Here is a 12,510-nt window from a genome sequence, read left to right on the forward strand (position 1 = left end):
TGTGAGCAAACAATCACTCAATTGTATACTAATTGATCTCATGCAAGTGGAAAAATAAAGAACCATTCTTTGCAAGGTTGATCACCATAAATGTCAGCATCTTTGTATTTTTCTCTCAATATATAGAAACGTCCCCTTCCCTAACAACTCATCATTGCCTTCAATACGGCCTTCTTGGCTTAAACCTTAACATCTCTAAAGTACTCATGGGCTTTCATCGTGTTTCCATTAAAATGCCAAAACCTTTACAACACATACTAAACCTACCATCCCAAATATTCAATTCCATTATCATAGTTGGATTCTATCATCTTGGTCTATCCGATCCACCTGATCAAATCTATGATCACAAAGACAGCTCCGATTGCATCCTACCCTATGACCACCGACCTGAGAACCGCCCTTCACCAGCTTTAGTGCCAGTCCCAATAACAGTTAGTCCTACTATGTTGGAATCCATCAAGAAGAGACTTCCAGTAGTAGAATTTGGTGATTTTCTTGATCAATCAAATATAATGAAAGACATCGAGCAAGTTTGTGCCATGTGTTTGGGTTGCTTGGGGAGAAACCATGAGATCAGAGAGCTATCAAATTGTTCTCATGCGTATCATAAGGAGTGTTTGGATGCATGGGTAGATCAATGTCAGGTAACATGTCCTCTGTGTAGATCAAAGCTAACTCCTATTCAAGGAGATGTAAGAGATCCGTGGATGCTGGAGAGGATGTATTACCTTTTTGGTGAAGATTGGTGATATCATAGAAATGGAGTTTTTGAGGTTGAGTAGAAATTATTCCGCACATGCGTCTAGAAGCGCATGGGGGCGTCTAAAAAATAGAGGGTCAAATTACTCAAGAAAAAAGAAGAAGATTGCACTCACTCTTTTTATTTGGAATCTCAAATCAGTCAAACAGTATTCTACCACCTTTAAAATTGTAATCCTTTTCTTAATTCTTCATCTTTACTTTAGAGGTTATATATATGGGAAATGTTCAGCACCCTAAGCTTTATCACACACTTTAACAAACGTTTTTTTGTCCTACATGGGTCAGAAGTTTTGGAATGGGCTGATTTTTGGTGAGGATGATCTCTATGATTAGAAGATCATCCTCCCCAAAAATCAGCCCATTCCGAAATGTTTAGCCCCATGTTTACAAGTTGAAAAATCGTGGACCGTCCATTTTTTGTAAACCATTTTTGATGGGGTTAGAAGTTTTGGAATGAGCTGATTTTTGGTGAGGATGATCTCCTCACCATAGATATCATCTTCACCAAAAATCAGCCCATTCCAAAACTTCTAACCCATGTAGGACAAAACACGTTTGTTAAAGTGTGTGGTAAAGCTTAGGGTGCTGAACGGGACCCTATATATATATATATAGGGAAATGTTCAGCAACAAACATAATTTTAACAAACATTTTGCCCAAACATTTTTCAAAACATGGGTTAGAAGTTTTGGAATTGACTAATTTTTGGTGAGGATGATCTCTACGGTGAGGAGATCATCATCATCAAAAATCAGTCCATTCCAAAACTTCTACCCCATGTAAGACAAATATGGTTGGCCAAAATGTTTAGTGCTGAACAGGACCCATATATATATATGAGTGGCATTTGTAGGCCCCAAAGAGAGTCAAACATTGTGTCAAACATTTTTTCAACGTATGGGTTAGAGGTTTTAGAATGAGCAGATTTTTTGTGAGAATGATCTCTGTGATGAGGAGATCATCATCACCAAAAAGCAGCCCATTCCAAAGCTTCTAACCTCTTCAAAAATGGTTTATAAAAATCGGACGGTTCACGACTCTTCAACTTGTAAACTAGGGTTAGAAGTTTCGGAATGAGCTGATTTTTGGTGAGGATGATCTCTTTAAGATAGAGATCATCTTGATCATCCTCACAAAAAATCAGCCCATTCTGAAACTTCTAACCCTTATTTTGAAAAATGTTTGGCTCTCTTTAGGGCCTTCCACTACGTGAAAATACCCAAATATCGACGGTCCAAAACCGTCGAATTATGGATAAATTCGACAGGCTTGACCGTCGAACAGGCCTATCGAATTGTACCTTGTCGAAAAAAAATTCGGCGGTTAAAAACCATAGAATTTTATCAACATTCGACGGCTTTAGACCGTCGAATAACATATTTTCGACGGTTTTGGTCTGTCGAATTTGGGATAATCACATATATTCGACAGCTATAGATCGTCGAATAAAGACCGTCGATGTAATTTCCAGACCAATCAGAATGTACCCAAATGCTAGCTTTGTCTTCAACCTATATTTGTGAAAAAAATTCACACATTGATATCAACATCGACATTCATATCCCATCCACTATCATTCCCATCCATTCACACCAATTTGCATTCAATTTATAGTATCAACGAATAATAAGATTTAAAAATTGTTGTCCATACACATTCATATCAACAATTTATATAACTATGCAAAAACTGAAACCATAACTTGAAAATTCTACATATGTTGTAGACAATCAAAATTTCCAGTATTTAAGTTCAATGACATCCACTTCAAATGCTAGATTGAGAACTATGATCCTCTTTAGGGGGTGCTAGCTGCCGGGTTAGGCGTGACCGAGTCCATGGATCCATGGCGGCTTTTTGTTCATTCTCTCTGTCAACAAACCTGCATGAGCAATGGGAATGTTAGGTCGGAATATCAGAAAATATCAAGACTTACCATATTTCTCCCAAGACCTCGGAAAATATCAGAAAAGGACTATTGATAACAACAATTCAATAAGAAAAAGATGAAGGAAGAACCAAATTTAAGAAAGTACCCTGTATGTTATAGGATTTTGATCTCCCGCATAGTGTATGTCCTCCAACTCCCCGAAGGGAGGAGGTAGAAGAGAATTCGGGATCTCTCCAAAATATAAGAACGTGCTTCCCTCATTTCGCTCAAACAACTCTGGGTGGTTGCATACCTACCATTATACGAAAGAAAAATACATTATTCACAACGAATGACTGAAAAAAAGATCTAATACCAAGACACATCAAGAACTCAAGATGATCCTCATTTCTATCAGATCATCCGTAAAAGAAAACCTCAACACTAATAGATAGAGTACCTTCCTCAGTTGAATGACAATATTCATTAAGTAATGAATTTTCTTCTCATTAACCCATCTGCCATCAAACAACTCAGCAAGAGATATTTTATTCTTTATAGCTTGATAAAAAGCTTGCTGCCTAGTACTCAACTTGCAATGTACCATGACCTCCTTTTTGCCAAGCATCTCAGTAATCAAATCTTTCTTAATTCTCCGCAAGGACATATGAACCATTGATCTTTTATTGTGTATCCCATAGAAAAAGATCTATGAACCATTGGTCTCTCTGCCTTCAATTATTGGGTTAAACAGTCTGGATTATTGTGTTGGTGGGCCCATATGGCCATATGTGTGATTTGGAACCATTGAAGTTAAATTAGGGGGTAAAACAATAATGCAGGGAAAAAATGTGCACTCACCAGTCTGTTAAGTTGGTGTTCATTTAAAGTTCCTCCATGTTCTGCATGGTTCTCAATGCTGAAAATGTAGGAAAAAATGATCGATGATTGAAGTGTGAGAAATTTAAAGCTCATATAAGTCAAATATAAAATAAATGAACTTGATACAGGGATACATACCCTTTTGAAAACCACTCATTGAACTGCTCGTGGCTATCAGACAAGGTGGGCATAATGAAATGAAGAAGAGACCATAGCTCAGCCATGTTATAGCTCCCTCCTTCCTTCTCTCTTTATTCCTTTGAGAAAAACCACTGATCCAAGGTTTGGGTTGAGTGTAGTGAAGCTTGGGTTGGAATCAGCTTCGGGCTGGGTTTGGGTTGAGTAAATTGAGGCTCATCGTAGACTTGAGATAGTCCTTCGTTTGACCCAACCCACCCCAGCTGTTAAGCTAAGGATAATTATAAGAATATCTAAACTAATAGGAAGTCCTAAATCGCTTTTGCATACACATCCAATGGATAATATATGAGAAGATGACAAATATTTAAAACTGACACGAACTTGTTACATAGATTGGAACTTGTCAAGGCATCACAAACCATTCTTGGGGTAATTTGCTGCTGTCGAAGCCTGAGCTCAGAATCCTCCATTTACGACATTTATCACACTGCACCCAGTCATGATCTGGCTTGTAGCGTGCATTACTCCTTTTCTCCCTCTTAAGTTTAGTTGTAGAGAGTTGCAGATGTCAATGGAATCAGATCTGATTGCAAATGAAGATAACTATATGCCTTGTCCTCACATGAATCCTTTTTCACCATTCAACTGAAGTAAATGATAAGAATAGAAAATCAAGAGAGAAAATAGTACCTTGCCAAGTTGTGTCAGTCCGTCCCTCAACTTCGGAACTCCTCCACGACATATTCCTAATTATGCAGTCAAAAAGCAACTTCAGTGATGAATGATCATAAATTTAATCTCTAATTGACATGGACTAAAAATAACATGTAAGTCATAATCTACCGCGTCCACCACCATCTGGAAAGCTGGAATCTTATTGAGCTTGAACCAAACCTTCACTGCTTTCTCCGACAAGTACTGTTCAGATTTCTTGACAGAATTGTGTGCTGCCACAGGCACACCTCTAGTTCGAGCTTCAGATACAAGAGGTTTGGTCAGCTGTGATGCCTTCTGCACCATGCGACATGCCGTGCTTGCAACCTGCTTTGCCAAAGGGGGAGCATGCTCATCTAACTTCTTTGTAGCTTCATCCACCTGCAATGGCCAAAACAGTTGGTGAGTTTACTGTTAATTTAAAGTCGCTTCCAATTATCTAGTTTCAAATCCATAATTAATCAAGAATGTGTGTGTGCATGAATTGGCATGCAAACCATAACATTCAAGTCAGGCTTCTTGTAAAAAAGAAAACAGTTAATTGAATGTGTATCTGGTTGGTGCCATTTCTAAGATCATCATTAGACACATAGCACATCAAACAGTTATTCATAATCAATGGGCTTCATTGTTTCTTTGTGATTTTGACTACTTGAACTATTCTCGCCAATTAACAATTACCGTATGAAGTTATCAAACAAAAAGTAAAAAACCTTCTTACCCTAAGCGTTGTCTTGACTTAACCCTCAAAATACACGACAATGGCTCCTAGGCCATCTAATCACCTCACCACAAAGAATATCAAGTAAAGTCCCTTGGGGTCCATCTCTATCCATTAGCTCAGCCGAAGAGTCAATGATCTCATCGATACAAATTGAATAATACTCCATATCTGGCTTCTCAGGATCTACTAGTGCTCCTTTGGCGTAGATCACATTCCTTCTAAAGTTCATCAATAAGCATACCCTACCATTATTCAATGATGGTAATGATTCTGATACTGGTTCTTTACCTCCTCGCCTATTAGGAATTGTGGAATCTGATGTCGCCTATAAAATAGAATTATTGTTTATGATTAGATATGTAAGCTGAAATCCATCATTTATATGAATTAAATATTAATGAAAAATTAAATGAAGAATCTCTAAAGTTAAAGTGTTTTTACATCTTACCTGAGTAGAAGGACCTCCAACTTCAAATGTAGATGATTTTTTCTTCTTGTGCTTGTTCTTGTTCTTCTTTTTCTTCTTCTTATCTTTCATTAGTGTATGAACTAGTTGAGTTAAGTTAACCATGTCTCTTTCAAACTTATCCGTATAATTTCGACTTTGAGTTGTATAACGTAATGAAGTCTTTGAAACTCCACCCCCCATACCTCTTACTCTGCCTTTTCCATCTTTCCCAAACACCTATGCATAACTATGATTAATATAATGTATGTAAATAAAAAATTAAAATTAAATAATATAAGTCATACATACAATGGAAATAGGATCATGATCAATATCCTTATGGGTAAAACTAGGATCTTCTTTAATAAGATTGTTTAATTGACCCTACAAAACAATGAAAACATTACGATGATAAGTAATATTTTCAAAAATAAAAATAAAAAATTTGACTAAAAAAATGACATCACTTACGAGAGATTTGGCCAACTCAGGAGTGGGAGCACTACCATCACTCCTCGTATGACTATCGATGAAAAGCTCTGTTCTTGTGGGTTGCCGACCATCCGTCTTATATTTTTTCTGTTTATATCAAAAATGTGCCACATCAAAAATGCATACAATCTTAAAAGCAATACAAATTAATGAACATTTGAAACAGAGTATGTAAATTAATAATTAGATTAATACTTATCATTTCTTCTGCCTTTTTTGCTATACCCTTTCTACCGGTTGTGTGTGGAGTTTTATTTTGCTTACGAAGCTTTTTCATTTTATCACATTTTTCTTGGTCAGTTGATGTCGATTTTAAATCAACAAACTTCTCCCAATCATCCTGTTTGATCCATCTACTTTTGGGCTTATTCAATTTTCGTTCTGCATCAGTATTACCAACTCTGCAGTATTCCTTCCCCAATCGATATTTCCAATCTCTCCATGCATGACCAGCTTTCTGTAGGCAGAACTTTTTGTAGTCCTCAGAAATGTCGTAACGAGACTGTCAAAATATGAACAAATAAATCAATTCTAATATAATGAAAATATTCATCATTATTACAACTAATCAATAGAATTTTTAAACTACCTGGAGAAGACGCCAAATAAGTTCAAGCAACTCCGTCGGTACCTTCCTCCAAGAAGAATAGAAAGGTGGCACGTGTGCCATCGCATAGCGGCCTATATTAGTCGATAAGTCTGTCGAATTATCCCCAATGCATTGCCCCATAGCATTGAATTCCACATGAAGACGTGAATCAGATGATGAATGTGGATCTGATGTCGACGAACTCTGATGACTATCTTGTGTAGGAATCGAGGGTGTCGAGCTATCAGAATCCGATGTCGACGAGCTATCAGAATTCTCCATCGACGAGCTATAAATCAAATAATATAGATATTTGAAATGAGATCAGAAGAGATGATTCTAGCTCGATGTTAATCTAGTTCAATTAGATGGCCCAGGTAACCAAATGAGATCAGAAGAGATGATTCTAGCGTCAACAGACATAATTGAAGTTGGTGGTAACTCCAACAAGTCCATAGGGTCGAAATACATGGGTTTATTCTTAGAGGGCTTTGAACAATTCTTCTTCTTCTGTTTTGCCAGCAAGTTTGGTTTATGTTCTGTTTTGTGTAGCTTTTCTTTTATTTTTCTCATAATGTATTCTTCCAAGTGACTTCTAAGAATGAAGTGTATATATTTTAGGGAATTATTGAATGCTCTATGGCCACTGCTTGTATGAAAATATGGGTAAAGTAATTTAGATTTGTAAGTTTCATGAAATGCTAGAGAAGCAATGTTGGTATCCTTTTTTAGCTCGCTAAACCATTTAGACACGAAGTAGGAAAAGGCAATGATAACTATTACTCTTTTGGGAGTAAACTAGTTATGGGTTTTATCTAAAACATTCAAAACGTGCTTATCAGACCTGAATCGATAGAGCCCATTTTTGCTGCAATTGCTAAACTCATGGCCTAGACGAACACAATTTGGTATGGCTCCCATATAACTCTGCCTTGTGCAACTTGAACTTCTGTATCCAAATAAACCCAAATCAAGTTCGACTCTGGCACTTCTGAGCTATTTTTTGTAAGCTGGAGGCCCCATTTGAGTAGGTTACTTAAAGAGCATTGCTACTCTTTGGGGAAGTCTCTGGCCTCCACTCAGTCACAGTGACACTTTCCGTTGCCATACCCGCAATTGTTCTGACATACATGTTAAATAAAATACCACCTACAAACTACATATGTCCTTATTGTTTTTTACAATAACATGTATGTTTAAATAGGTCTGATTACATTAATTCGGGCTAAAGACCTAGTCATTCTTTATTTGGTCTGCCCGACCTATTGGAGGGTCTAGGTTTAGGCTATGATTTTGAGGTCCAATAAGGCTTAGCCTGGCTCATTGGTAGCCCTTGATATGGGTGTTGGTATCATGGTTTCAAAATTCATTCAAGATGTATATATATCAAATATATACCAAGTTACCATTAATTATGTGATTTGACTTACATAACCAATACTACTTTACAGTTTATTCAGAATCTCCAACTAACTACCACTAAACAAGTCGGATCAATATTATTATTTATTAGTCATATTGTATTTCGACAATTGAAAATTTTTCCACTTTGAAAATTTCTGATCAATTAACGTGACACTTTCTTTACTAGCTTGATAAGATTTTAAGGGTCGTTTTGCTCAAATAAATCATCACATTAGCAAACCAACACAACAGCCCTATACATCTCAGAGAAAATCTCGGATCCAAAATAAAAACAAAATTCAAAAAACAATCTCCGTTGGACATGGCTAACAAGAAGACAGTAAGATGGACCATTGGCAGAGAGCTCCAAACATAGACTCTTAACGAACTAAATTCATAGAAAAATGCATCCAATTAGGTTTCTCCAATCTTAGATCCAAATTTATCAGAAAAGCTCCAAAAAAAAAAACTATAAATCACCATCAAAACATAATAATTAGAGAATATTAAAGTGAAAAATAGAAGCAGTAAAGAAACTAGAATAAAAATATAAGAAATAAAAAGAAGTGGAGATGGCAGACTGGAAAATTAGGGTTTTTACATAAAAATCGCTAATAACTCTACGATTATAAGTTCATTTTAGCACAAACAAGCTCGGTAAATTAGATTAAAGCATCTAAAGCAGAATTTTAACAAGATTAAACTGAAAATTAGAGAGAAAATTATAAGATGTACCTGCAGAAACACTAATGAACTCTGGATTTGAAGCAGATAAGAAATCTATCGACGAAGTGATCGATCGATCGATCGATCGGTTTGATCAATCGGTGTTCTCCAATGCCTCTCGAATGTCTGGTTTGATCGGTGATCAGTATTCTCGAATGCCTCTCAAAATTCTGCTCGAATGCCTCTCCAAAGTCTGTTCGAATGCCTCCCGAATGCTTCTCGAAAGTCTGCTCGAATGCCTCTCCAAAGACTGGTTTGGTAAGAAATTCAGAGTCGAAGAGGGAGCTTGAGAAGAGTAGATCGAAGAGGGAGCTTGAGAAGAGTAGATCGAAGAGGGAGATTGAGAAGAAATTTCGACAGGATTTTAGCGCAGAGATGGTTTTCCTTGAGAAGGAAGATCGAAGCAGCTGTTGGATGAAATAAAAATAAAATATAAAATATAAAAAAACCGGTGGGTCGTTGGGCCAGGGCTGTCGAATAAGTGTGTTGGGCTTTAATGCGGGCTTTTGGGCCGGCAAATATAAACGTGGGTTTTAGGCCGTCGAATTTAACGTTAAAAAGTGCAGAATTTGGGCTTTTTTGACGTAGTGTTCGAACGCTCCCATATATATAAAGAGAGAGAGAGAGAGATTTAAAAAATATTTTTCATAAAAGGATAACAATCACAAAAACCAGTAGTTCACAAACGAATACGATTTTGTTACAAAATCCTCTAGGATCTAATTGAACCATTGACTAAGTGGCTCATCTTACAAAGTCACTGATCTAACTAGAGCCTAAGACCTAGCAAGTATCATCATATGGTGATACTTCATTTATTTCTTGCACGCACCACAAATCTACGTAAAAGCCATAGCTTAACCATAGCATTCAATAAACATACTTTTCCATGTGATGAGAGTGAACATGAGAGCAGTTTTCCATCATAGGTGAACTCATAGCCTCCGTGTAACAAAATGGGCGAACACCCACATTTTTCACAAAAATCCAGATATGGATATGGGTAGACATGTATCCAACCCAAACTCAACCCCTTTTGAAACCCTAGTCCCACGTTGGCAATTTGTTTTGATGCAATAGTAGACATCTTCTACAAATATGTATTCTAATTTGTTAAATGCTTGTTTTCTAAAAGAGAAGATTTAGTATGTGTTTGGTAACACTTCTGAAGTCTGAATAGAGGTGATCCACCTTTACAATTCGAACTTTAGAAGCTTTATTGCCGTTTGTTTCATTTCAGATTTCAATCTTAAGAGACAAAATTAATAACTTTTAATTAAGCAATCGGAGATGTTGAATGAAATTTCTAAATTCTAAATTATCATTTTTTCTTAAAATACCCTCCTCAAAATACTGATTTCTATCACTTATCTCTTCTTTATACAAATCTTAAAACCCTTATTTTTAACTTTTCTATTTTTCCTTTCTCTTCTTCCTCTACAACTGTGTTGTCAAGGTCTCTTCACGTTTTCTTTTGATTAAGTAGTTCACATTTCAATCCACTTTTCCTATTGATTTTTTTTTTTTTTTGTTAAATTTGTAACTAGTTTACATCACTTTACGTGATCAGATTACAATTGAATTAAAAAATGCATGATTGTTTATTGTTTGAGTATTACCTTGTTAGAATATAATTTTTCAAGTATGAAATCAATTTGAAAACAATACTTTTGGGGTCTTTGATTTATCAGAAATTAAAATTAAATGTGTGGATGGTTTCATTATGAATAATATGTTGTGTTTTTCGATTAACAATTTATTAGAATTACAAAAGGGTAATATTGTCAAAATGACCATTATGTTTTAAAATTATATTTGTAATCAAAAGCTTTTAAAAATAATAAACAAACAACTTTTCCAGAACAAGACTTCAAATTCCAGATTTTAGAAAACAGAAATTAGACTTCAAACTTTAGACTTTAGACTTTAGACTTCAGAAGTATGACCAAACATACCCTTAGATATATTTAGTGTCTATAGAACTATCAAGCATATGCATTTGATTGTTGATCTATTGATCAAAGACTAACGCTTAAGACCTTTTAGAGAAAATATTGAAAGAATTGATCTTATTAGCAAGAGCCGTGATAAATCAACGTGGCAAAACATATGCAACTGACATGGCTAGGGCATAGAACCATTTCTTTGGGATACACAAGGAAAAGATTAACGATTATGTGCCCTTGCCACGTACAAACCGTGTATTTTTAGCCGCGTCGATTTATCATTAGTCTATTGGCAATCAATCATGTTGTATGTCATAAGGATGGATGAATGGTGTTATTTAAACTCTCTCAAAATGAGATCTCATGAGGTGATTTTTTGGCAATTCCTATTTTCATTTATGTGTGAAGATAGTATATTTTGGATGTTTATGAACATGAAAAGTCCTGACAAGACATTATTGTGGGTCTATTATTAGTGTATTCGTTTTCAAACTTATGGATCAGGTTTGGTATTAGATATTGGTGTAGGGGGTATCATAATTTTGAAAAGAGGGTAGATTTTTTAACTCAACCTGATAGAGGAAGTTAAAAACTCACAAACGTGGCATGGGCAAAGAATTGTAGATTATGTCCGTGGGATACATAACATGATGACCATTGGGATGGTGGGGATTACCAAGAAAAATGTATCTCTAGGAAGTTTCCTTTTTTTAGTGATCAATCTACTGCAATCCAATCAAGTAGCATTCATCTCAAATCACGAAACACCGTCTACTTAACCTACCCCACTCTCTCGTTCAATTATGAATTCTTATTGTTAGAAAATCATCTTTACACCCTATCGTCCATCTCTGTCTTTTAAAATTATTAATCTTCTTCGAGAGTGAAAATTTGTAGACTATGAGTGTTATGTCAGTTTAAGCATCTTGATTGTCAATATAGGTAAGGTTATGATCCAAGCCTCAAATAGCTCAACTTTAATGCAAAAATTGTCCAAGCTGGTATTAGATTGGGTGAGTTGGGTTCACGACATAACTTTGATTTATTTATATAAGCATTACATTTATAATAAAAATAAAAAATATATTTATAATTTGCATACATTTCAGCATCATCAAGTTGTTTATATAATTTCACAAGGCCACAATAGATACTCGAACCATAACCCAAACCCAACCAAAGATGGGGTTTAGTGGGTTAGGCAAATAAGGGTTGGACCCACCCAAGTTGTCAGCTTAATCAGCTAGGTGCACATTTTTGTCTCTGGTTGAGTCTGTATAATGGCTTCCTAAACTTCAAGAGAAAGAAGTAGAGTTGGGTCATCACAAGGAGGTCCTATATATGATGGGAATGCCCTGACAATGTTTTAAAAACCACTAAGTACGCAAAACATAATCTTGTTACTTCCATCTCTCGTTATAACTTACTCAAGAGATCACTTTTTTACAGCAAAAAATATAAGACTTATATTCTGTGTATACTGTAAAGTACAATTTATAAAATAATTAGAATTCCAAGAATTACATAATTTCCATTTTGATGTTGCTTTCAAACAATTGCTCTCTAAGTGATTGGTCACAAAATGAATGCAAGATATTTTTCACAAATACGGTTTACAATTAGAACCTATGATATTACAATGTCTTGTTTATGATGTCTTCCCATTATTTAATCACGAGCAATTACAACTAAAGGGACCGTAGTAGAATATTGATTTCTATTATGTAATTTAATAAGCTCAAATTGGGTCCCCTGAAAATAAATACATAAATGGATTTTGAATTTGACATCTTCCTTCTCTAGCATAG

At 35.6% G+C, this 12,510-nt stretch overlaps 2 protein-coding genes across 2 annotated transcripts; one reads left to right on the top strand and one right to left on the bottom strand.

Moving 5' to 3' along the window:
* The first annotated feature begins 206 nt into the window (after positions 1–206).
* LOC147407816 (E3 ubiquitin-protein ligase RHA1B-like) lies at positions 207–752 on the top strand. Its single transcript, XM_086432637.1, has one exon. The coding sequence runs from the start codon at positions 207–209 to the stop codon at positions 750–752; it is 546 nt and encodes a 181-aa protein (XP_086288763.1).
* A 1,676-nt stretch (positions 753–2,428) lies between these two features.
* Positions 2,429–6,908, bottom strand: LOC147407817 (uncharacterized). Its single transcript, XM_086432638.1, has 12 exons — positions 6,627–6,908; positions 6,438–6,539; positions 6,017–6,124; positions 5,855–5,929; positions 5,546–5,782; positions 5,095–5,422; positions 4,503–4,754; positions 4,350–4,405; positions 3,657–4,242; positions 3,498–3,555; positions 2,803–2,949; positions 2,429–2,648 (listed from the first exon to the last, which is right to left on the bottom strand). The coding sequence occupies exons 1-6, from the start codon at positions 6,906–6,908 to the stop codon at positions 5,120–5,122; spliced, it is 1,107 nt and encodes a 368-aa protein (XP_086288764.1). The 3' UTR covers positions 2,429–2,648; positions 2,803–2,949; positions 3,498–3,555; positions 3,657–4,242; positions 4,350–4,405; positions 4,503–4,754; positions 5,095–5,119.
* Between the last annotated feature and the right edge of the window lie 5,602 nt (positions 6,909–12,510).

Source organism: Akebia trifoliata, chromosome 3 (assembly GCF_017979445.1).
Source record: "Akebia trifoliata isolate Shusen 1 chromosome 3, ASM1797944v1, whole genome shotgun sequence".
Classification (NCBI taxonomy): Eukaryota; Viridiplantae; Streptophyta; class Magnoliopsida; order Ranunculales; family Lardizabalaceae; genus Akebia; species Akebia trifoliata.